General features: G+C 43.8%; 1 protein-coding gene across 8 annotated transcripts in view; it reads left to right on the forward strand.

Annotated features, from left to right (window-relative positions):
- The window catches only part of phf14 (PHD finger protein 14), a 250,685-nt gene that overhangs the window by 95,311 nt on the left and 128,265 nt on the right, over nucleotides 1–27,109 (forward strand). For 6 of the 8 annotated variants that reach the window (XR_009718204.1, XR_009718203.1, XM_061299946.1 and 3 more), the window contains exons 13-14: nucleotides 7,538–7,669; nucleotides 12,168–12,330. Coding sequence is in view for 5 of the 8 variants with exons in the window: in XM_061299946.1 (XP_061155930.1) it covers nucleotides 7,538–7,669; nucleotides 12,168–12,330 (295 nt within the window). In the remaining 3 variants the exon portion in view is untranslated. Of the gene's footprint in view, nucleotides 1–7,537; nucleotides 7,670–12,167; nucleotides 12,331–13,445; nucleotides 13,681–25,019; nucleotides 25,160–27,109 lie in introns of all 8 variants that reach the window. The other 2 variants (XR_009718205.1, XM_061299944.1) reach the window with 2 other exon arrangements.

A 27,109-nucleotide genomic window follows, 5' to 3' on the forward strand; every position in this document is an offset into this window, starting at 1 on the left:
GCGATGCAGCAAGGGATTACTGTATTTTGAATTTCAAGTGACGTCAGCAGCGCAGCGCGGCGTGGCGGGTTGTTTACAAAAAGGACAAAAATTGATCACGGGATGACGAAGATGACGAAGGGCCCCACGTACTACCGGCATCATTAGCGGCTTTGTTTCTAAGTGACACGGAGGATGAAGAGTTTGAAGGATGTAAGGATTTGGAGTGACACAGAAGGTTTGAAAAACGATTAACTTTTTTTTCCATGTACAATGCGCCCCCATGTATACATAATACGCACCCTAAAAATGGCATGTCGATGCTGGAAAAAAAGCCTGTACCCATGTATAATACGCACCCAAATTTTGACTCTACTACTTAAGTCCGTAAACGTAAAATTATTTCAGAAAAAAAATCCTCTTTGGGAACAACCCGTTGTTATTCTGCCGGTCAGTATCATGCGCTAGCAAACATGATAGCGAAGAAATGTTTCGGATTTGTGTAGGGTACATTGTGACAGGAAACGAGCAGGTGATCGAGCAAGCGTCTGATATGAGAGCATTGTGTTCGTATGGAGCGTGTTTGAAGTGAACAGCAGAGAAGAAAGGAACAAGGCAAAGTGTTGTGAAATATTACCTGTAATACGCATTTAGGCAGAGAACTGAACTCTCGCTCTTTATCTAGCTGACATGTCAAAAAAAAAATAAAAAAATTGTTCCCATGTATAATGCGCACCCCAGATTTTAGGACAATAAATTAGTTACATTTTGCGCATTATACATGGAAAAAAACGGTATAGCTTTTACGCACGCCTGGTCCTACTCTACGGAGCTCTCTTTCACGTCCGTGGATAGAAGTCGGGGGCCGGCGCTCGGCCGGGTGGCTGTCCGGGGACGGTGGATGGGGCTCGGTCATGGCTTTTACGCACGCCCGGTCCTATTGTATGCATCTCTCTTCCACCTCCGTGGCTGTAAGTCCACGCCGCCACACGCCTGGCAGTTTGTTTTGTCAAATAAAGAGCCGTTTACCAAACCCACGTCTTTGCTTGTACTTCGTTAACGCTACAATATAGTTATATACCAGATCTGTGGAATAATGACGAGGCTGACGTCAGGGCGCACGCGCGGCGTTGTTGACAAAGGACGAGGAATTTGATCAATGGATTTAATGATTTAGAGTGCGCAGATGGTTTGATAATATTATTGCTTATATAATAGTTATTTGATATCTAATTTATATATTGTTATATGGGTCTGTGGAATATTTTGAAGTGCAAGCGCCCTCAGCGGCGCGCATCCATTGTTGACAAAGGACGATCTATGGATTTAATTAATTAGAGTGACAGATGGTTTTATAAACGTGTTATTTATTTAATAGTTTTTTTAATAACTCTGAATGTTACGTCAGGCCCATTCTCAGCTCTTCCTTTGTGGTTATGTCACGTTAGCATACCTATCGTTTAGCCTGTTGTTGCTCGTTCATGTCTGTTCTTGGTGTTGGATTTTGTCGAATAAATTTCCCCCCAAAATGCGACTTATACTCCGGAGTGACTTATATATGTTTTTTTTACGTTATTGTGCATTTTATGGCTAATGCAACCTATATTCCGGAGCGACCTTTAGTCCGAAAATTACGGTATTAGAAAATCCATATGTCATAAAGTGTTGTATCATTATTATTATCTTCCACTATCTTTTGAAAAGACGGGTTCTTTACTACATTTCATTCTATCATGATTTAATATGACTTTACTTCCCTAAACACTTCTCAGTTTCTCAGTTCAAACATCTTCTGTATGTGTTACTAGTTCTCCAGTTCTTTTCTTCTTTTTTTCTCTATTTTTCCTCTAGTTAATTAAAAGAAACCCCATTTTCTTTTCTTAGCATTAAATTTGCTCAAAATCACTCTTACTTCAAAGTTGTTCTACTAATTTCCCCATAGTAGTCTCCAACAACTTCAACCATTCAACCTGTATTTCCCTCTCATCCTGGTAGTCGTTCATTCCTGCTCATTTGCATCTCTCTCTCGCACGCACACACACACGCACACACACACACACACACACACACACACACACACACACACAGCCTCCATTACACACTGGTCTCACTCTCTACAAGCTCTCTTCAAGCTGTTCACACAGTCATACATCATTCTCAACTCACATTCGTCATCCTATTTGTTTTGTTCTTGATAAAACAATCCACCGATCTAAAAAAAAAAAACACAAAATAATTACCAGCAAAATAATCAGAACGTTTTTGTTGGTTGTAAGTTTAACTAACTCATTCTCTCTGGTTTAACTCACATGTAATTGTTAGTATAGTTTTATAACACAACCAAACAAATTTTCCTCTTAAATTTAGCATTGCAATGCCTTAAATTCACAATTTTGCTTCATCAAATTCCAGAAAGCATGTTCTCTCTTCTTTTCAAATTTCTCATCAGGGCCACACACTAATCCAGTGAGGACCAGTTTCTGCCCACAAACAAATCTCTTGGTTTTCACTCCTTCTTAATATTAGTGTGAAGATGAAGGCCTTCACACTTATGTTATTCTATACCATTCACTCTATTATTTTTATGCCTCACACTTTTTTATGTGCTACTCCTTCCACATAATTTATCCAATTCACTACATTCCAATTTTGACACATTCCAAAAATTCACATTTACGTTGTCCCAGTTTGAAATTCACATCATTCAGCACATTCAAATCACACCGGTTTTCAAAATTCCCGAAATTGTCAAATTAAAAAATTGCACGTTTTCACGTTAGATAATTAATTATTTGTATGGCATGCTCAAACTTAAAAAGGCCAATAAAAGATTGATTGAGTGATTTATTAAAATTTCCACAACATTTCACAAAATCTCGTTTTTCAGCTCTAATTTCTACTTTTTTCAACTGATTCAATCTGCTCCGACATCAATCTGTTGCATTCCCTAAATTTATATTCATCTTCTCATCTTCAAAAATTTGTGATGCGGTGCAAATCCAATAGCCCACAGCCTATTACATTTCTTTGCACACTATTTTAGCCAATTTCATCATTTTAACACATAGACACACAAAGAACACAAGGACAAGACAAGGGCCCACAATAAAGACACAGTACACAAACGACATCAACAAACAACGCTGCACATCCTCTATTTTGACGTTTTGGTTTCACAATTTTGTCATATTGTGGCCTTTATCCTCCAATAAGGTTTGACACCTGTATCATTTGCATACATCAGCATTGTTTATACTTTGGGGAAATTTAACAGCATTGGTCATTCAGTGGAGCCTCGGTTTTCGAACGTCCCAAATTCGAGATTTCTTTGCTTCAGATGTCGGACAAAATTCGGTTGTCGAACCTCGCAAGATGAGCCGAGAGGACCCGCATGCCAACTGACTCCGTTCGTTATTACGTTCTCGTTACTCTGAGGATTGCATCAACTCTAATCACGCCTCCAAAGGAAGCAAGTGGGAGCAGTAAAGCCATCCAAAACACAAAGACGCTCCTAAAGCAATGCAACAGTGAGCACCCGGCACGCTGCGGTTGCGCGATCAAACCAAATTAAGGTCCCTGCACACTGATGTCCACTTAAATTTTGGAAAGTACAGCCGGACTTTAAAAATATTTTCTAAATTTCAGCGACGGCTCTGTCACAATAATGACACCAGCGCGGTGCAGTTGCGCGATCAGCGACGCGCTTCGGTTGCGCGTTTGGCGCTGCGCTGCAGTTGCGCGATTGGACAAAAATGCGCAAATGATAAAATGCTTAAAAAAGCCGGGGGGTTTTTTTTGGGCTTAGAACGGATTATTATTTTTTTCATTATTTGTAATGGGAGAATATGATTCGGAATTCGAATGATTCACTTTTCGATCAGCCTTCTGGAACGGATTGTGTTCGAAAACCGAGGCTCCACTGTACTTCTTGTTTCAGGAATGAGAATCTTCCGCGGATCCGTGGATTTCCGTGTTTTTTTCCGTCGGGAGTATCATTTTCGTGAATCGTGTAGATTCGTTGAGAAATTTGTTTTTATATGGGGGTGCTGGCAGCAGTATTGCGACAACAGCCAACTTATTTTCAACAGCATTTTGGTGATACTTTCGCCACATAATTTGCCTAATTAGCAAAAGTTTTAGCCAGCATGGCGATAGTTTTAGAGAAAAAAGATGAGGACCGTGGCAGGAAAATAAACAAGTCGAACGGGATCAGGAACTGCTTTAGATGGGCATGGCTCGAGAGCAGCGTCATCTTACAACTCGGGACACAGTCCATAACCACCTGCCTGATGGAACATATCCGTATGCCCCGGGGAAGGTTTTGTGCATTCTTTGTCAAAATGTGATAAGCTATGGAGGTCATGGCGTTTCGAACATGGAGCACATAAAAAAAAACCCCACAAAGGTACATTTTTACTTTTACAAGCATGTGGGTAACATGATGTTACATGTCATGATACCGTTAAAGTATAAATCTTCAATGATAGATAGATAGATAGATAGATAGATAGATAGATAGATAGATAGGTAGGTAGGTAGGTAGGTAGGTAGGTAGGTAGGTAGGTAGGTAGGTAGGTAGGTAGGTAGGTAGGTAGGTAGGTAGGTAGGTAGGTAGGTGTTGCAAAAAAATTAACAGTTTTCATCAAAAGGAAAAACTCCAGAATTGGTTTTGCCCTTTTGATGTATTATATTCTGTATACCTTGGTAGCCCACCAAGCAGGAATATTTTTTTTTACAAAACTGTTGAAATTGAGTGATGAAATTAATGTTTTGGGGTTGCTATACTGCCAAAATCCAGGCGTTTCCAGGAAGCTTTGCCCCCTGAGCCCCCTCCGGGGCGTTGCCCCTGGTCCCCTGCGGCCCCCAATGGGGGGCTGTGAGCCCTGTGGCCCCCAATACGGGCCTGTGGCCCCTGCGGCCCCTGGCCCACTGCGGCCTCCATTGAGGGGGACTGTGGCCCCCTGCGGGCCCAATTGGGGGGCATGCGACCCCCAGACCCCGGCTACTTTTCAGTGTTTTTTTTTTTATTTTCCGCGGTGCTGGAAAATAATGGTGGCCACACACAATATTGACATTTGGGTCCAATTTTGAGTCAGTCAATTTTCAGTTGGGGTGTACTCACTTTTGTTGCCAGCATTTTACACATTCATTGTTGTATTTTGAGTTACTTTGAAGTAACAATACATTTACTTTGGTCTCCAACTGTTTGTGTCTGACTTCATAAGACCAAGTTGGGTTGTTTTGATGCGTCTAGTGCAGTGGTTCTTAACCTGGGTTCGGTGAATCGGTTTCAGGGGTTCGGCAGAGCCTCCACTGCGGAGGTCCAAACACACCTGATTTATAAATTTGGATATCTGAACTGGTCTCGCAAAGGCAACAGCAGAAGTCACGCTGGTTTGCTGGTATGTGATTTATTGTGAATTCATGCATTGTGTTGGTTTTATTCTTTGAACAAGGTGATGTTTATGCACGGCTCATTTTGTGCACCAGTAAAGAACATCTCTGTCTTGAATTTGAAAAAAATAAATATATATTCACAAAAGAGGGTTTCGGTGAATGCGCATATGAAATTGGTGGGGTTCAGTGCCTCCAACAAGGTTAAGAATCACTGGTCTAGTGTGTTGGTGGAGTGTTGGTGGAGTGCCCAGTGCATGTCACTTCTCACTGTCAACCCTCACCGCTGGCTAGCAGTATGCGAACGGGAGAGCCGAGTGCGTAAGTCTCTCCCTGCCAGTACATATCCTCTCTAACAGCAAGCCCTATGTAGTGCCTCCACGCGGTGACACATGGTAACTGAGTACAACACGGACCCAGGCTAAACTACAAGGGACTCGGGGGAGGTTTGGCCCCTAGACGTGCGGCACGCAGGCCCACCGGTGTGTGGACACGCCCTGGTGCCCACAAACCAGCCCCCAACAATGGGTTAAATAGTACCACATCCCAGTGGGCTCCTCGGGAGAGGAATGGGCTAAGGGAGTCAAACCCTACAGAAAATCAATTTCCCCTTGGGTTGGTGTCAGGAAGGGCATCCGGCTGTAAAAGGTTTTGCTCCAAAAATGTTCTCAGTATAGGGCTCTCAACCACGAGATGGCCATGGACCATCCCCGGTGGAAGAAAGCCATATTGAGAATCCAGTCCAACCCAGCGGCGCCTGGAAAGCGGACTTTAAACCGATGATGATGATCCAAGCTCGACAGTGACTACTTAATATTGTCTCAAAGTGTCATAATAATAATAATAATAAATTATATTTATAACGCACTTTATATTCGGGGGAATCTCAAAGTGCTACATGGCAGATAAAAAACAAGAAAACAAAACAAAACAAGGACAAGTATAAAACAACTGGACGACAACCAAGATGTGAGAGAAATTACGGAAATGCTAAGGTGAAGAGGTGAGTTTTAAGTCCAGTTTTGAAAGAGTCAGTGGATTGGGGTGCTCTTAGGTGGTCGGGGAGGGAGTGCCACAGTGTAGGGGCTGTATGGCAGAAGGCCCGGTCGCCCATGGTGCGCAGCTTGGTTTTTGGAACGTGGAGAAGGTGTGAATTGGATGAGCGGAGGCTTCGGGTGGCAGGTTTTGGGGCAAGGAGTCCTTTGAGGTATGGGGGAGCATGTCCGAGGATACAATGGTGAGTGAGGAGTCATTTCTTCAGTGTTGTCCTATGACAAGATATAATTAAAACATTGCAGAAATAAGAGGGGTGTACTCACTTTTGTGAGATACTGTATATAAATGATAAACTATCAATAAACCTTCATGTCACAGGTTGCAATAATCTTGTGACACAAATTTCTTCTTGTGACACAAATTTCTTCAAATGTCTCACTAAAGTAATGTGACCTCAATAAAACGCGCACGCACACACACACGCGCGCGTGCACACACACACACTTGAAATAATAAAACATGCAAACTTTGACAGACAGATGATACCTCAGGAAATGAATTGTAATCTTAATGAAATCTTCAAAGTTCTTTTGGGATTAAGACCAAATGACTGTTTTTGTCCTATTTCACCTTTGAGTAAAAGCTACCTCAAATTTTAAGAGGTTAAAATTTCATACGATGTCTTTTCTTACTATTGGGATTTACTACCCAGTGGTCTTTCAACACTTCCAGAATGTTTGGAGTTATAATATTATTCCTGAGGTAGTGGTTGCTATGAAAGAAGTAATATTACAACATGCCAGTTAATATTACAAATATTTTAATTGAACTTCTGTGAATGACCAAATACTTATTTTTCACCATGATTTACAAATAAATTCTCTAGAAATCCCGAAACGTGATTTCCAGGTTTAGTTACCCCCACATTTTGTCTTACAGTTGAAGTATACATGATGAAAATGACAAAACTCTTCCTTTTTAAGTAAGAGAACTTGCACAGTAACTAAATACTTTTTTGCCCCACCGTTTATGGAAAAACAATCCAACAGGCTTTTCTTTTTCTTTTCATTTTCACTCTTTCATTTCATTTGAACTTTGCTGCATTCTAGGTAGCAATCATCACCAATGTTAACAGCTGTTATTCATTAACAAAATCATGTTATGGCAGCTGCGGCATCTGTAAGAAGAACCAAGACCAACATCTCCTTGTGCTGTGTGACACCTGCAAACTTTACTACCATTTGGGTTGTCTTGAACCACCACTGACACGCATGCCCAAGAAGACCAAGAATAGCTACTGGTAAGTCGCATAAAATGAATAAAAAAGAAAAATAACAAGGTGTCACTGTTATTTTGGAATCATGCCAATGTGGAGTTACTATGTTACTGTGTAAATTAGGGCTTAGTAAAGATCAAACAGATCAGTTTGAAAGAAAATTATAACATTTCTCTTTATATGCAGTTAACATAGTATGAACAGTTACAAGATAGCCCAGAAACTATGAAACGTGTATTTACCTGAGGTGTTACTAACAAGAAAACCACATTTGTGTGTAGAAAAACAGAGGCATATTTGTTCCAGAGCCATTGCACAAATATTGGCCGTAACCAGTGAAACAATTTGAAATGAAAATAATGGGGGGGGGGGGGGAGTTTTTTTTGTTTTGTTTTTTACCAACACGACTAATATCACCAAAATGAGCTAAAATCAAGGATCAAAACTGTGTTTAATTTTCGTAATGTGTTAAGAATTAAGAAAGTTATGCTTTTTTAAAGACTTCAAAAAGTGAATAAAAAACCCTTGCTTCCAGTTCAAAACAAGAAAATGGTTTGACTGTTCACGACAAGTAAGAGCAAAGAGATTTTGAGTCAACGTCTGAAGTTGGACATTGCATATGACATTCTCCCAATCCTCTTCTGAATCATCCAAATGTTCTCTAGCAAACTTCAGACGGGCCTGGACATGTACTGGCTTAAGCAGGGGGACATGTCTGGCACTCCAAGATTTGAGTCCCTGGCGATGTAGTGTGTTACGTAGTGTATGGTAGTCTTTGTTACTTTGGTCCCAGCTCTCTGCAGGTCATTGACTAGATCTCCCGTGTGGTTCTCTGATTTTTGTTCACCGATCTTGTGATCATTTTGACCCCACAGGCTGAGATCTGGTTTGGAGCCCCAGTTCGAGGCCATTATTGACCAAATACTTATTTTCCAACATAATTTGCAAATAAATTCTTTAAAAATCCAACAATGTGATTTTCTGGATTTTTTTTTCATTTTGTCTCTCATAGTTGAAGTATACCTATGATGAAAATTACAGCCATATCTCATCTTGTAAGTGGGAGAACTTGCACAATTGGTGGCTGTCTAAATACTTTTTTGCCCCACTGTAGGTTGATATTTAAAAGCAAGGTCGATTTTGGGTGCCTGTGATAAACAGAAATGCTGCATGAAAATCACCAAATTCAAAACCACCCGACAGAAGGGGACTCCACTGTAATCCAAAAATGGAGGCAGAAAATGTCACGGAATGTGTGGAGCTGGGCGACCAAATGTATCTTGGACCAGCGTTTATTGAGGGAAAATGTGGTTGGAAGGGAGGATGAGGGGAACAAACCAACAGAACTGGCAAACTACCGTAAATTCCGGACTATTAGCCGCACCGGATTATAAACCGCACCAGCTAAAATTGGGGGATATTTTAGTTTTTTTCTTATATAAGCCGCACCGGACTATAAGCCGCACGCGCACACGCGTTTTTTACAAAGAAAGACCGTTCACAGAAAGCCTTTTTAAAGTTTTAATAACATACTTTAACATGTTTTTCTAAACATTGCCTGTGACGCAGCAGTAGTACCGCAGCAACACGGAAGTGTGCACGCGAGTTATTAACAAAAAAAGACTGGACACAGAAAGCTTTTTTAAAGTTTTAATAACATACCTTAACATTTCTTTCCAACGTGAGTTATTAACAAAGAAAGACTGGACACAGAAAGCTTTTTTAAAGTTTTAATAACATACCTTAACATTTCTTTCCAAACACTGCCCGTGCCGCGGCAGTAATACCGCAGCAACACGGAAGTAACACAAGACTAATTGGGCTGGATTAAAAAAAACATGCCCGGTAAAAGTCACTGAGACGCGGCGGTAACACAGCAGGAACACGGTAGTACAGCACCAACAGGGCTCGTTAAAAAACATACCAGTGAAAGTAAAAAAAGAGCTTCATCGTCTTCATCTTCCTCCAGTGCACTGAAACCATCGAAGCCTTCCTCCTCAGCGTGCGATTGGAATAGCGTTAGATATCCTTCGCCTCACACTTCCTCAGTCTCTCTTTAGTCGTCGTTTTTATGCATTTCTTCGAGTGTGATGAGGGTCTGTTCATGTTAATTTTATTGATGCACGAAGCGCTAAATTACATTAAACTAGCGAGCGACACGTATAGCTCCATAGTAGACGGACGGGACCACGAAACAAAGAAAAGGGTGACGCAACCGTCTTGACAAACTAGCACGTCTTCTTCGGCGCATTATCTCTTCTTCGTCTGTCTCGCTCTTGCTTCCTGCTAGAGCGCCCCGGAGGCCGTAAAAATCCATTAATACGCCGCGCCGCCATTTAAGCTCTATTTTCCTCTTTGACAGCCATATCGATTGCTTTTAACTTAAAAGCTGCATCAAATGCATTTCTTCGTGTTTTTCATGAGGGTGTGTGCATGATGCGCGAAATGTTCAAAACACAAACTAGCACGTCTTCTTCGGCGCATTATTTTTTCTTCATCTGTCTCGCTGACAGACGAAGAAAAAATTATAAAAATAATAATAATAAGAAGAAGAAGCAATCCTGCTGGAGCGCCCCCTGGAGGCCGTAAAAATTCATAAATACGCCACGCCGCCATTTAAGCCTCGGGGTTCAAAGTCACCTTCTGAATAAAATTCATTAAAAGTTCACGTTCATTACAACTTGTTTTTGGTGAGCAAAATGTTAGAAGAATTTAATTTAAATGCTGATTGATTGGGTTTTAATACAATGCGGATGGTCCAAACACCACCAGTGCTTTGTGTAATCTCTGAGTCACATGGCAGAGTAAGAGAAAGGGTTTAGAGCCCTTTGACGCAGGTCACCTAGCGTACATTCCTACTAAAGCTCATAATAGTCACAAGCAACACAGCCAGAATAAGCAGCAGCCATAGTAGTGTTTCAAAATACTATTTTTGTTTTTTTCTTCAAGATACCGCAGTGTATAAAAGTGAATTTTATATTATTTTTTGCCATCTTTCACATGTCCTGAGGGTTGTTAGTCACCTAAATGTTGAACAGAGGGTGTGTTTTACCGAAGTCAAATTCCTTGTTTGGCACGCTCAAACATGGCGAATAAAAAACTCTTGAATCTTGAATCTTCAAGTGATCAAGTCATCACAAAAATCACGAAAAAATCCTTATATAAGCCGCACCTGACTATAAGCCGCAGGGTTCAAAACTTTGGAAAAAAGTCGCGGCTTATAGTAGTCCGGAATTTAGGGTAACAACTTATCGGCGGCATAGTGACAGGGATAACCGACAGACGGACAGACCAAATTGCAGAGAAACTAACCAAACAGAAAGACGAGACAAAACGACGAGAAACAAGACGACAGACGATACACACGAAAGACGAGAATAATACGACAGGGGAGTGAGGGGCAGACAGGACTTAAATACAAGACAGGTAACGAGATGCAGGTGACGGTGATTACATAGATTGTGAAAAAACAGGATGGGAGGGGCGAGTACACAGCGACGCAAACTGAAACTGTGGCAACATATACACATAATAAAACGACCGGGGACGAGTAGTGACAGAAAAGACATTGCTAATAAGCCAAAGCGCATTTTTCTGAGAGGAAACAGACCTGTGTGATGTGGTCATATAAAAATTGCATCAAGAGTATTAGTGGAACTGGATTCTTTGTCACATACCTAATAGAAGTCACCGTATTTTCTGGACTATAAGTCCTCCGGAGTACAAGTCGTACCAGCCATAAAATGCATAATAAAGAAGAAAAAGAACCTATATAAGTTGGACGGGAGTACAAGTCGCATTTTTTGGAGAACTTTATTTGACAAAATCAAACACCAAGAACAGACATGAACAGGCAACAACAGGCTAAACGATATGGTATGCTAACTTTACATAAACACAAACAAGGAGCTGAGAACATGCCTGACGTAACATTAGCAGTTATTCAAATAACCATAAAATAAATAACACGTTTATCAACCCATGTGTCACCGTGTCACTCCAAATAAGTAAATTGATCGAAATCTTTGTCTTGTGTAAACAACGCCGCTTCTGACACCGGTCACCAGTGTATGCGGCGCTGACGTCAGACTCGTAGTCAGTTGCAGTTCAAATTATTCCACAGGCCTATATCACTATATATAAACTATATATCGATTGGTTGATTGATTGAAACTTTATTGATCCGGGGGTGGGGAAATTCAGGCCCCAGCAGTATTCCTACCACAGAGCGGGTTCATAAAAGACACACAGATCGATTGGTTGGTTTTATCCGGGATCTTGTTTCGGTCACGACCCATAGCTCGTGACCATCGATTGATTTTAGAGCCACTTGTCTGTGCCTCATTTTGAGCCAAAAGTGCGCTTTTGCGGATGTAGAATGGAAAATGGGTCTATAAAGCATTATCCTGTCTAACTGTTTGACTGAAACAATCTTTACATTGTTTCCTTCGAAAAAAAAAGAAAAGGTTTTGCCTTCTGGTATTCTAATCAATTCTATTCTGTGAAATGAACTTGTTCTCAGGCAATGCTCAGAGTGTGACCAGGCAAGCAGCGATGAAGCTGATATTGCTATGGAGACGCTACCTGACGGTACCAAGAGGTCCAGGAGGCAGATTAAAGGGCCAATTAAATTCATCCCGCAAGAGATGTCACCAGAGCCCAAAAAAACTCAAGTTAGAGGCACGGTGTGTATTGACCCTCTGGAAACGTTAAAGGCAAAATGCGTAGAATGCTTTGATTTGTTAGTGTTAATTAATTTTAAAAGGTCACTATTATTACATCATAGTGATAGAGCAATGTATATTTTTTGTATGTATGTATCGGTCTAGTAATTGCTATTTTATTACATGGGGGTCACGCCTCCCATAAAGGATGTCTCGCCACCATCTTTGTGCTACGGATACCTGGAGGAGACAATCACCTGATCACAAATTTGCTAGCTTAATGACTACAGCATGTGTAACAAATGCACTTACGTTTGTGATGAAATTTTGCTTGCACCTCTCCTGAAGAAATTGGTGGTAGGATTGCCATATGTGGTCTCTGTGACATCAAAGTCAAAGTCAGCTTTATTGTCAATCCCTTCATATGTCAAGAGACACAAAAAAACGAGATTCCGTTTCCTCCATCCCACGGTGACGAGACACAGTACACGATAAACATACAAGTAGATGAGACAAAATAAAAACAAGAAGGCACAAACAATAAATAATAAATAAATAAAATGAGTGATGAATAAAAAATAAACAAATAACCCACTGAATAAGAGGAGCAAAACTGAGCCAGTGTGCGTACAGCAGACAGTAAGCATAGCGCAAAGTACAGGACGCTACGCAGAAAGGGGGAGCGAGTTCAGGATCCTAACAGCCTGGAGTATGAAGCTGTTGGAGAGTCTGACGGTGCGGGAGCGCAGGCTCCTGTACCTCTTCCCAGAGGGCAGAAGATCACACAAAGAGTGAGCGGGGTGACTCACATCACTCACAATCGTGGTCGCCTTGCGGGTGAGATGATAGGTGTAAATGTCCTTCAAGGAGGGGAGCGAAGCACCAATAATCTTACCAGCCGTGTTCACTATGCGCTGCAGGGCCTTCAAGTTGTAGTCAGTGCAGACGCCACCCCAAACAGCAATACAGCTGGAGAGGACGCTCTCAATGGTGCCGCGGTAAAATGTAGTCATGACGGCCGGAGGAGCGCTCGCTCGCCTGAGTTTCCGCAGGAAGTACAGGCGGCGCTGGGCTTTCTTCGCCAGTGATGCGGTGTTGGTGGAACAGGAGAGATCCTCACTGATGTGCACCCCCAGGAACTTGGCGCTGCTCACTCTCTCCACCACAGCACCGTCGATGGTCAGCGGCAGGTGTTGGGTGTGACCCTTCCGGAAGTCCACAACAATCTCCTTGGTCTTGTCGACGTTCAGCAGGAGGTTGTTGTCCCTGCACCACGTGGTCAGAAGGTCAACCTCCAGCCTGTATTGAGTCTCGTCTCCCTTGGTGATGACAACATAATGCATGTGCTTCAAAAGCCTGAAGAAATTGGTGGTAGGATTGCTACATTTGGTCTTTCTATGGCACCAAAATGCATGTGCTTCAAAATGCTGCCGGTTCGAACTTAGGTCATTGCATTCTATTAGTTTACAACGAAATGTCACAAAATATTACTATCATCCATTCTTCCATGCACCCATCATTGAAACCTTCTGTTATACACGTAGTATCCATCATTTGAGACAATAGTAACCACTTGTTGAGGGATGTGCTCTCTTTGTCAAAACACAGACTCTGTCAACACATTGAAACACTTCTTTATCCAGCCATCCATCTTCTTCCACTCATCCGGGGTCGGTTCGTGGGGGTAGCAGCTTTAGGAAGGACTCCCAGACTTCCCTTTCCCCAGCCACTTCGTCCAGCTCATCCCGGGGGATCACAAGGCGTTCCCAGGCTAGCTGAGAGACATAGTCTTCTGCCGGTGGGACATGCCCGGAACACCTCCCCAGGGAGCCATCCAGGAGGTGAGATGCCCGAGCCACTTCATCTGGCTTCTCCCAACGTGGAGGAGCAGCGGCTCTACTCCGAGTCTCTCACGGATGACCGAGATTCTCACCCTATCTCTAAGGGAGAACCCGGAAACCCTGCGAAGGAAACTCATTTTGGCCGCTTTTATCCGGGATCTCGTTCTTTCGGTCACGACCCATAGCTCGTGGCCATAGGTGAAGGGAGGAGCGTAGATCGACCGGTAAATTGAGAGCTCAGCTCTCTCTTCACCACGACGGACCGCTAGAGTCCGCATTACAGCCGACGCTGCACCGAATCATCTGTCGATCTCACGCACCATCCTGTCTGCGCTCGTTAACAAGACCCCAAAATACAGGATCTCATCCCCGATCCGGAGAGGCCATTCCACACTTTTCCGACTGAGGACCATGGACTCAGATTTGGAGGTACTGATCGACATCCCGACCGCTTAACACTCAGCTGTGAACCGCTCCAGTGGGAGCTGGAGATCACGGCTTGAAGAAGCTAAATGCACCACGTCATCTGCAAAAAGCAGAGATGCAATGCTGAGGTCCCCAAAGCGGACACCCTCAACACCTCGGCTGCGGCTAGAAATTCTGTATATAAAAGTTATGAACAGAATCAGTGACAAAGGGCAGCCTTAGACTGACTGGGAACGAATCCGACTTACTGCCGGAAATGCGGACCAAACTCTGGCATCGATGATACAGTTGGTTCGGCACCCCATACTCCCGAACCATCCTCCACAGTTTCTCCCAATCACGCCCTTCCAGGCCTCAGTGTCATTGACCACGTGAGCATTGAAGTCACCCAGTAGAACGATGGAGTCCCCAGAAGGAGCGCTCTCCAGCTTCCTTCTTCCAAGGACTCCAAAAAGGGTGGGTACTCTGAGCTGCCATTTGGAGCATAGACACAAATAACAGTCAGGACCCATCCCCCCAACCGAAGGCGGAGAGAGTCTACCCTCTCGTTCACCGGGGTGAACCCAAATGTGCAGGTGCCCAGCCGGGGGGGCAATAAGTATACCCACACCTGCTCGACGGCTCTTATCGTGGGCAACTCCAGAGTGGAAGAGTCCAGCCCTTCTTGAGAGGGCTTGTACCAGAACCCAAACTGTGTGTGGAGGCATGTCCGACTAATTGTCTAGTCCAGGTATGGGCAAACTGCGGCCCGCGGGCCACATCCGGCCCACGGGACCGTTTAACCAACCCTGAATAAATTGTATTATTAAACATTTTTTTGGTCATTTTGCCTGCAATGACTGCGTTTCCCCAGTAGGTGGGGAACCGCTCGCCTGCGCATTTACTACCGGAAGCTGTGTCAGAAAGCTCGGTGCACACTCACAAGTGCGTGTATGTACTCAGTAGTACGGACATGGTGCACTCGCGCTCTATTTGTATCAGTGCCGAATTTAGAGCGTGGACTGTGACAACAGCATTCTTGTAATTCGCGCGATGAGCTTTCAGATACAGTTTTACGCTAAAGCCACCCACAAACCTTCCCCTGGAATCCCTCCATTAAAATGAGTTGCCCAAGGAAAAGCAAGGTGGACACTGAGTGCCAAGTGTTTAAAAAAAGAGTGGCCAATTTGGCTCGACGTACGCGACGTGACGTTCAGCCACATGAACATCAACCCGTCACAGATCTAGGTAAACGGACCAACACCTCGGATCTCTCCTAAGAATTGGCACAACAAATTTTACTCCAGACTATGATACACTAGCAAAAAAGGGAGACCAACAACACTGTTCCCACTGAAAATGAAGGGGAGGCTCTCAAGTTTGTTGTAAATAAATGCATTTTGAATATGATTTGTACAAATAGCAGGGACCAGTGACCATTCTCATTTTCAAACAATGCAGGATGCTCAAGGACATTGATGCACCACCTGTTTGTGACTAATCTTAACCTGTAAAGTTCTTAAGGCTTACTTTAAGGAAGTGTTTCCCGTTTCCTCACCTCTGTTACCAGGTGTTAGTGAGTTAAAACTCTGCTCTGATTTTCAGATACCCCTCACCGTGTTGCCGTTTTGATTACTTTATTTGGATGTATGCTTTCACCGATTCTTCAAGATGATATATTTGGTCAGAATGTTTGCCGTTTGATGTGATCCGATAAGATAAACATCTTTCATCAATTTGACCTGCAGGCACTGAAGTGATGGAGGCTGTTATTCATAATAACAGTGCCGTATTTTATGAGAATCACTGATAGCAGTTTTTTAGTGATTTTTATTTTTTTAATGCTGTAAATAAATGCATTTGTTTTCAAAAAAACTCTTTTGAATATCCATGCTTTACTACCTACTAAAGGCCAAAACCTTTTATGCAATGACCTTTACAGGTCGTTTATATTACTTCACACAAACACTACATCCATCTGCTCCTGGTTCGGCCCTCCGGTCCAAATTTAGAACCCAGTTCGGCCCGCAAGTCAAAAAGTCTGCCCACCCCTGGTCTAGTCAGAACTTTTTTGCCTCGCACACCATCTCAGGCTCCTTTCCAGCCAGAGAGGTGAACTTCCATGTCCCAAGAGCCAGCTTCTGCAGCCCGGGATCGGACCGCTAAGGTCCCCGCCTTCGGCCTCCGCCCAGCTCTCTTTGCACCCGACCCCTGGTGGTGAGTCCATGGGAAGGGAGACCCACGTTTCCTTTTTGGGCTCTCTGATGGGCTTCTCTATGCTGGCCAAAAATATTTCCCGATATAATCATGGAATAAAAGACAACAACAAACCAACCAATCTACAGTAAATACAACCACACAACAACCGCTTTCATCGACACCAAAAACAAGAGATAGAGGAAAGCAAAGACATAGTTTCTATGTGGGACTCAGTGAGGGGTGCTGCTATCAGACGTTTTAATGCAGCCTTGTTTATAAAATAAGATAAGATAATCTCTTATTATTCCCTCAATGGGGAAACTCCTGTGTTAGCAGCAGTACACTTAACATACACACACACACACACACACACACGCATGCAGGGAAGGGGGTAAAAGATTTATATAATTAAAAAATATGGACAGTATATACACAATACACAATATATAGTGGAGATAAAAAAATATTAGATAAAAAAATAGTGCAAAGGAAGAAAAACAGTGCAAAAAAAGCAGGTAAAAAGAGTGTGAGGTAGACAGATATTGCACATTTGATTGCACATATGGTTATTGCACGTTATTATTGAATGTTATTATTGTCCGTTAGCTACAGTGATCGGCCTGGTTGTACAGTCTGATGGCAGCAGGGAGGAAGGACCTGCGATGCCTCTCTGTGGTGCATCGTGGATGACAAAGCCGGTCACTGATGGAGCTCTCCAGGGCTCTGACAGTCTCATGAAGGGGGTGGGAGACATTGTCCATGATGGAGGACAGCTTAGCCACCATCCTCCTCTCCCCCACCACCTCCACCCGGTCCAGACTGCAGCTCAGGACAGAGCCGGCTTTCTTCACCACCTTGTCCAGCCTCTTCCTCTCCGCTGCAGTGATGCCGCTGCTCCAGCAGACCACCCCATAAAAAATGGCGGACGCCACCAGCGTCGTAGAAGGTCCTCAGGAGGCCGTCCCTCACTCCGAAGGACGTCAGTCTGCGCAGCAGGTGGAGTCTGCTTAGGCCCTTCTTGTGTAGGGCCTGAGTGTTAACAGTCCAGTCCAGTTTATTGTTCAGGTGAACACTCAGGACACAGTTGCCCGGAGCAGGATCTGAGCAGCCTGGAGGTGATGCCATCCGGACCCGTCGCCTTCTTCACCTTGACCCTGGCCAATCCTCTCTCCACCTGGGCTGTGGAGAGCACCATGCTTGGGCGGGGTGGGGCGGTTTGCAGGGGGTGGGGGGGGGGGGGGGTTGGGGTTCGGTGGAGTTGAGAGTGGGCTGGGGGGTTTTGGAGGGGGAGTAGCAGGGGGCTTTATTTATGCTGAATAAAGTGCCTTCTCTTAAACATTGATTAGAAAATGGTGTTTGAAGTTGGTGCCCCAAGTTGGCCCCTTTTACCAGCTACCCATGTTCTCGTTGTTGCTATTGACACCTTGTATGAGCAAACCATGTACCGTTTTTTCCGCACTATTAGGCGCACTTAAAAACTTAAAATTTACTCAAAAAACCACAGTGCGCCTTATGCAGAGCGCCTTATATATGGATCAATTGATAGATGTTGATCCATACTGGTTGTACACAGCGCTCTGCCAAAATGTTTCAGTACGTTTTAGCACGACTAGTAAATTACAAGGTTGCATCGCTTCCCAGCATTACGGCAACCGCGGTCAGGGGGCGTCACTGAATAGCTGTTGTACCCGCAAGGCTATTTCATTTCAAAATAGGCTGTTCCGTTAATGTTTTCGAGTATGTTTACGGATCAATATCCAACGGAATTATAAATAAGCAGCACCAATGTGTTAATTCAGTCTTTAGTCGGTTCCGATCACTTTTATGGGAGAGAGTTTGAGAAACGTGATTGTTTACAGGGGGCTGCCACGACACTTTGCCGAGGCTCATGAGAGTCTGCAATCTGAGGCTCATGGGAGTTTGTGGGTGGCTAATGCTATAATGATAACTGTTATACGCGCAAGGCTATTTCATTTCAAAATAGGCTGCTCCGTTAATGTTTCGAGTAAATTTACGGATCGATATGGAAGGGAAACATGAGTAAGCAGTACCATTTAGGGGTGTAACAATACATCGATACACATCGATTAATCGATATAATGCTCTACGAATTATTGGCATCGATGCTAAAGGTAAACATCGATTTATATCGCCGTGTTTGACCTCGGACATTAGACGCGACTTTATTTTGGAATCCAGTTCATTGTTGCTCGCTTCCTCTTTCCGGGATCAGTGCGCCCGGCGTTGGTGTGTTTTGAGCAGAGCACGCACGTGAAAAGAGAGTCGACAACTAGTACGCGGCTCCTGGGCTGGTGCTATGGCTAGTGTCCAAAAAGACGAGGAAATTTGCTCCCCTTTAGGCTTCAAGTCATTCGTTTGGAAGCACTTAGGATTCCAAAGAAAAGATGGCTCAACGGACAAGACACGTGCTGTTTGTAAATTCTGCCATGCGGTGATCAAATATTCAGGGAGCACAAATCTCGCCGCACATTTAAAGAAAAAACACGACATCAAAGTTCAGTGTTAAAGTAAGCAATTTGTATACTACGATACTCTTGTAATTTCCTAAATAAAGAGTTTGCAGTACCTTGTTGATTTTGCGTATGAATTGTTATAAATCAGGATATTGTTCTATATTTTTTATTAAAAAAAAAAATCGATCGTAGAGCACTATATCTCGATATATCGTGAATGAATCGCAGCAGGCTTTAAGATATCGGCAAATATCGTATCGTAGTTCTTCGTATCGATATTATATCGTATCGTGACAAAACCCGCGATTTACACCCCTAGTACCAATGTGTTAGATCGAACTTGAGTAAGTTCCGATCATTTAATAGGAGACAGCTCACTGGTCTAGTGGTAGAGTGTCCGCCCTGAGACTGGAAGGTTGTGGGTTCAAACCCCGGCCGGGTCATACCAAAGACTATAAAAATCCGACCCATTGCCTCCCTGCTTGGCACTCAGCATTAAGGGTTGGAATTGGGGGGTTAGATCACCAACTGATTCCCGAGCGCAGCATTGCTGCTGCTCACTGCTCCCCTCTCCCCCAGGGGATGGATTAAAATCACATGGGGATGGATTAAATGCAGAGGACAAATTTCACCACACCCAGATGTGTGTGTGACGATCAATGGAACTTTAACTTTGAGAAACACAATTGTTTACAGGGGGCTGCCACGACACTTTGCTGAGGCTCATGGGAGCCTACGAGCTGAGGCTCATGGGTGTTTGTGCGTGGCAAATGCTATAATGATAGCTGCTACACCCCGCTCACTCTTTGTTTGATCTTCTGCCCTCTGGGAAGAGGTACAGGAGCCTACGCTCCCGCACCACCAGGCTCACCAATAGCTTCATACTCCAGGCTGTTAGGATCCCGAACACTCTCCCCCCTTCTGCGTAGCGTCCTGTACTTTTGCGCTATGTGATTCTGACTGTATGCTGTATGCACATTTGCTCCATTTTTGCTCCTCTTATTTATTATGTTATTTGTTTATTTATTATTTATTCATCACTCTTATTTATTCACTGTTTGTGCCTTCTTGTTTTTATTTGTTTGTGTTGTTTACTTGTATGTATATTGTGTACTATGTCTTGTCACCGTGGGATAGTGGGAACGTCATTTCGATTTCTTTGTGTGTCTTGGCATGTGAAGAAATTGACAATAAAGCAGACTTTGACCTTTGACTTTGACCAGGCTATTTCATTTCAAAATAGGCTGCTCCGTTAATGTTTGGGGTAAATTTATGGATCGATATGGAAGGGAAACAACAAGTAAGCAGTACCAATGTGTTAGATCGAACTTTAGTCAGTTCCGATCATTTTATGAGATAGTTTGAGAAACGCGATTGTTTACAGAAGGCTCATTGGTTATTGGGTTGTGGATGCATACCGCAACCCTAGTCAACCTCAGTTTGTTGCAGTACAACTTCTATTTTATGCACCTTTTAATCCGGTGTGCCCTATGTATGAAATAATTTCTAAAATAAAAAATTCAATGAGGGTGCGCCTTACAATCCAGTGCGCCTTTTGGTGCGAACAATACCGCAATAGCTATTACCTTTTGTTATCTGCCAGCATCTGCAACCAAGTGTTTTCTGATGTGAGATAAAATAAAGTATAGTTTAGATATTGATGTACAGTTGCAAGGATAAGATTTTGAGTCTGTTGTTTGACTTATTTAGTAAAAAATAAAAAGACGCTAGTTCCTCAAATGTATTGGACACAAAGCTCCATTTTTTGTTTAGTGAACCTCTCGTTGATTCCTACATATCTCAAGATTTGTATCTGACAGGTCTGTGGCTCTGGCAAGGTCGTTCACCTTCCTTTTGATTTTTCCTCACTGCCGATATTTGACCTTTCTAACACTCCTCTGGGACTTGAGGGAACTTTATTCTTGTTGCTAGAATACGTCCAACAGCCAGTTTCAGTAGAAAAAAAGATATGACACATCTCATCAACTTTTACATTTTCAGCATTGTTTTGGATGATGCTTGGGGACTTCGAAATACAAGTTCAAGATCTTATAGGGAGACAAGATAAAGAAACCCCACAATGATACAAAACAGTGGACCCTTACTATGTATGTGGAAGCAGCAGTGATTGCTTGAATAATACTAATACTACTAATAATAATGAATTAAATTTGTATAGCACTTTTCAAAGACGCTTACAGGGAAACAAGGCGAGGACGTACAGGGGGGGGGGGGGGGAGTAGGAAAGAGGACACCAGTTATGGGTAGGGGAGTTCGTAGGCTTGAGAAAAGAGGTACCGTAATTTTCGTACTATAAGTCGCATTTTTTTTTTCATAGTTTGGGTGGGGGGGGCGACTTGTACTCAGGAGCGACTTATATACATATATACCGTTTTTTCCGTGTATAATGCGCCCCCATGTATGATACGCACCCTAAAAATGGCATGTTGGTGCTGGCAAAAAACCTGTACCCATGTATAATACGCACCCAATTTTTTTTATTGTTTTGTTTTTTTAAGTCCCAATGATCGTCACACACGCAACGCAGGGAGGCAATGGGTCCCATTTTTATAGTCTTTGGTATGGTCTTAACTAGGCTGGATATATATATATTTTTTTGGCGTTGATTTCTCCGACTGCCCATAAAGGCACCACCGCGATCAGATGAAAAGAGAGGAATGTGACGTGCGGACATGTGAAAAAGGCAGCTCTGTATGGGAGATAAGTTGAAGAGGAATAAAAAAAACCCTTGGAAACCAAAACTTGCCCCTCGTCGTGACTCTGAGCCGCAACAAATGTTTCGGATTTGTGTAGGGTACATTGTGACAGCAAACGAGCAGGTGATCGAGCAAGCGTCTGACACGAGAGCATTGCGTTCGTATGGAGCGTGTTTGAAGTGAACAGCAGAGACGAAAGGAACAAGGCAAAGTGTTGTGAAATAAAATATTACCTGTAATACGCATTTTGTTATTTGCTGATTGAAACTGCTAATTAAACTGTGAATTGAAACTAATAGGAAGAAAACTGAACTCTCGCTCTTTATATAGCTGACGTGTCTTGCGCATCCGTTCTGCGCATCGGATCCACAGTGCGCATGCGCTGTGATACTGCCTCCGTATGATGTCCGGTCCGCGATGGAGATTAAAAAAACAATATTTGACAATAACACACCATCAAGGATTGCACCATCGCATCAAACGATGTGTCGTCAATTATGAATTTTACTGACTGTGTTGGGCAGGATGGCTGAATGCGATGCGCGATTGACAACAAACAAGAAGAAAGGTGATTTCAAGTTTTATTTCGAGGGAGATTTGTCATGTCTCGTCCCCAGTTTTGCTATGTGTCTAGGTTGCCATAGTTTCTATTTAGTACTTCTATAAGCCGGGATGAGATGAAGGCATGGATGAGGGATTCAGCGGCAGAGAGAGAGAGGCAGTGTCGGATTTTGGCGATGCGGCGGAGGTGGAAGTAGGAGGTCTTGACAACTGAACTAACATGAGGGTGGAAGGACAGTGTAGGGTCGAAGATAACGATAAGATAAAAGTTGCGTTCCAGAGGGGAGGAAGTGATGGTTAAGGAGTCAATGGTGAGTGAGATGGGTCCAGTTTTATTGAGGGAGGATTGAGTGCCTATGAGGAGGAGCTCTGTTTAGTCACTTTTGAGTTTGAGGAAGTTGTGGGTCAGACATGTTTTTTTTGTAGAGATGCAGGTTTCAAGGTGGGTGAGGGGAGGGTTTCGGGTGGGTGCGGTGCATATGTCGATCTGGGTGTCATTAGCATAACAGTGGAAGTCCAGATTGAGTTTGCGGATGACATAACCAAGGGGGAAGAGGTAGCAGATGAATAGGAAGGAGGTCGAGTGCAGTGCCCTCAACACCTAGTTGGCGCAACCTTTGAAGAAGGATGGAGTGGTTCACAGTGTCAAAGGCTGCGCTAAGGTCGAGTAGTAACAGGATGTTGAGCGCACCGGAGTTTGCAGAAATGAGGAGATCATTGGTGACTTTAACAAGAGCGATTTCGGTACTGTGAAGTGGGCGGAATCCGGACTAGAAGGGTTCATAGAGGTTGTTGGACTAGAGATGGGTGTGGAGTTGGGCGGAGACAATGGGTTTGAGGGTTTTGGAAAGGAATGAAAGGTTGGAAATCGGATGGTAGTTGGAGAGGTTAACTGGGTTCAGGGTGGGCTTTTTGAGGATGGGGTGATTGCGGCAAGCTTATAGACAGTGGGAAAGTGGCCAAGGGATAGAGACTGATTAAAAAGGGTGGTGATGTGAGGGAGGAGGACAGGGAGGCAGGCCTTAGTAAGGGTCGTTGGAAGGGGGTCGAGCAAGCAGGTGGTTGTCTTAGATGATGATGATGTCCAGGATGGTAGAGGAGTCGACAAGGCAGTGAAAAAGGGGAAAGGCAGATGGTCAGGAAGGGGGGGCAGGAGAGCAGGCAGCGAAGGTGGGGGAGGAGGAGTTAATGATGGTGGCGGTCAGAGAACTGTTGATTTGGGCGATTTTGTTGTTAAAGTTGACAAGGACAGTTACAGAGGGCGGGTGAGGAGGGTGTTCTGGTGGCCGGTGGCTGGAGCAATTTGTTGATGATGGAGAACAGGATGCGGGGGTTCCGCTGGGTGCCGTTAATGAGGGATGAGAAGTAAGCGGATTTGGCAGCAAGAAGAGAATCACGGTAGGAGGAGATGTCTTGTTTGAAGGCTTCAGCGTGGACGGTGAGGCGGGTTCTTTTGTCGAGGCGTTCAAGTTGACGGCCAGTTTGTTTCATGGAGCGGAGTTTCGGGTTGCACCAGGAGGCAGAGTTGGTAAATGAAAAGTGGATATGAGATGGCAAAGTGTGAGGTGGTTTACTGTCTTGATGTTCCAGTAGGAGATGGTGCGTTTTGTGGGATTATCAGGCAAGGGTAGAGGGGTGGAGAAGAGGATGCAGAGATAATCTGACAGTGGGAAGGCGAGAGAACAGGGGTTTGATACGAGTGCAAAGGAGGACCAAACTATATCCAGCGTGTGGCCTTTGGTGTGGGTGGGGAAGTTGATATGCTGGGTAAGATGAAAGCAGTCCAGAAGAGTGATGAAGTTGGACGTCAGTGTGGCAGTTGGCTGGTGGATGTTGGAGTCACCGGTGAGTAAGAGGTGGGAGGAGACTGAGGATACGATGGTGAAAAGTTCAGAGAGTTCAGAAAGAAAAGACGGATGTGACTTTGGGGGACGGTAGATTAGAACAGCAGTAGTAGAATTGGGGAGGGAAAAAGCGAGATATTCAAAGGATGAAATACACTGCTCAAAAAAATTGAAAAACACTTTGAAAATACATCAGATTTCAATGGTGACAACAAAAATGTTAGATATATATACTGATATGGACAGTTTAATGTCTCAGGAACAAAAAGATGGCACATCTTTTAATGGAAATAAAAGTTTTCAGCCTACAGAGAGCTCAGTATATAGACACCCCAAAAATGAAAGTGAAAAAATGATGTGGCAGGCTGGTCCATTTTGCCTAAATTCAATTTCTGCAACTCAAAATTATTTTCAATATCTTGTGTGGCCCCCACTTGCTTGTATGCATGCTTGACAACGTTGCAGCATGCTCCTAATGAGATGAGGGATAGTGTCTTGTGGGATGTCCTCCCAGATCTGTCTAAGGGCATCAGTGAGCTCCTGTAAAGTCTGAGAAGCAACCTGGCAGCGTCTGATGGACTGAAACATTATGTCCCAGAGGTGTTCTGTCGGGTTTAGATCAGGTGATCGTGAGGGCCATTCAATTATGTCAATTCCTTCATCCTCCAGATACTGTCTGCATACTCCTTCCACATGAGGCCGGGCATTGTCGTGGATCAGGAGGAATCCAGGACCCACTACACCATGGGTGCAAGGATTTCATCGCAATATCTAATGGCAGTCAGACTGCCATTCTCTAGCCTGTAGAGGTCTGTTCGTCCCTACATGGAAATGCCTCCCCAGACCATCACTGACACACCATCGAACGGGTCATGCTGAATGATGTTGCAGGCAGCATAGCGCTCTCCTTGGCTTCTCCAGACCCTTTCACGTCTATCACAGGTGCTCAGGGTACACATCTGTGCTCTCATCTGTGAAAAGCACAGGGCGCCACTGGCGGACTTGCCAATTCTGGTGTTCTATGGCAAATGCCAATCGAGCTCCACGGCAGTGTTCCCTCTAAGATGCGCAGCTGCGCAATTGCGCACTGCTCGCGAAGTCTCTGCGCAAAAGAAACTTCATGCTGCACACAAAATAAAATTCAACATACACTAATTGCTCAGTATCTAATGTTAGACCTAATCTAATCTAATCTAATTAAGTGGACCAATGACTTTATGTCTGTGCCTTTCTATAGTGCAAATCAGTGATTGACCAGCCAATGTTATATGGTTCACTTACGCTACATAGCCAATCATAGCATTGACAGTGCCTGAAAATGTGTCCTGCCCATCCGTCCCGTGCAGGTTTGCTAGCTAACAACAGTGCGGCGGAGTCAAGAGATGCAAATGCTAAGTTAGCTAACCCCTTATCATTAGGGGTGTAAATCGCGGGTTTTGTCACAAAACGATATCATATTGAAACAAAAAACCACGATACAATATTTGCCGATATCTTAAAGCCTGCTGTGATTCATTCACGATACATCACGATATAGTGCTCTACGATTGATATAGAACAATATCCTGATTTATAACAATTCATAGGTACTGCAAACTCTTTATTTAGGAAATTACAAGAGTATAGTGATGGATGTAGCTCGTTTAGAGTTTCTACTTAGCATTTGGGGGGAAAATGTGCTCAAGGAGGGCGTCGTGTCCGTGTTGTTTTCGCTGCCGCTGCTTGAGGGAGAGATGACGTGTTTTTTCTTTAAATGTGCGGCGAGATTTGTGGTGTTCCCTGAATATTTGATCACCGCATGGCAGAATTTACAAACTGCACGCGTCTTGTCCGTTGAGCCATCTTTTCTTTGGAATCCAAAGTGCTTCCAAACGAATGACTTGAAGCCCAAAGGGGAGCGAATTTTCTCATCTTCTTGGACACTAGCCATAGCACCAGCCCAGGAGCCACGTACTTGTCGGCTCCCCTTTCACGTGCCCGCTTTGCTCACAACACGACACGCCGCGCACTGCTCCCGGAAAGAGGAAGCAAGCAACAATGAACTGGATTTCAAAATAAAGTCGCGTCTAATGTTTGAGGTCAAAAACGGGCAGTATAGATCGATGTTTACGTTAAGCATCGATGCCAACAAATCGTAGAGCATTATATTGATTAATCGATGTGTATTGATGAATCGTTACACCCCTACTTATCATGGCAAAACGAACGAGCAGCGACGCATCCACTCGTCAAGCTAAAGTACTGTAAATAAGAGATGCCGCGGTTCTTTTAAGATGGAATGGTTGTCGGAGTGTGTGCAAATAAAAGAACAAACGGTGAAGCTGGGTGTGGTTTTAAAGTCAAAGTTAAGTTAAAGTCCCAATGATCGTCACACACACATCTGGGTGTGGTGAAATTTGTCCTCTGCATTTAACCCATCCCCATGTGATTTTGATCCATCCCCTGGGGAAGAGGGGAGCAGTGAGCAGCAGCGGTGCCGCGCTCGGGAATCATTTGGTGATCTAACCCCCCAATTCCAACCCTTATGCTGAGTGTCAAGCAGGGAGGCAATGGGTCCCATTTTTATAGTCTTTGGTATGACCCGGCCGGGGTTTGAACTCACAACCTTCCAGTCTCAGGGCGGACACTCTACCACTAGGCAACTGAGCTGGTCTTTTCTCTTTTTTGAGTGAGAATGGTCTACTATGCAAAACATGAAGTGAAGCCAAAGTGGCGGGCGAGGTTACGGATGGAAAAATATGGACTGAATGGAAGTTTGG

Source organism: Syngnathus typhle, linkage group LG15, assembly GCF_033458585.1.
Source record: "Syngnathus typhle isolate RoL2023-S1 ecotype Sweden linkage group LG15, RoL_Styp_1.0, whole genome shotgun sequence".
In the NCBI taxonomy this organism is placed as follows: domain Eukaryota; kingdom Metazoa; phylum Chordata; class Actinopteri; order Syngnathiformes; family Syngnathidae; genus Syngnathus; species Syngnathus typhle.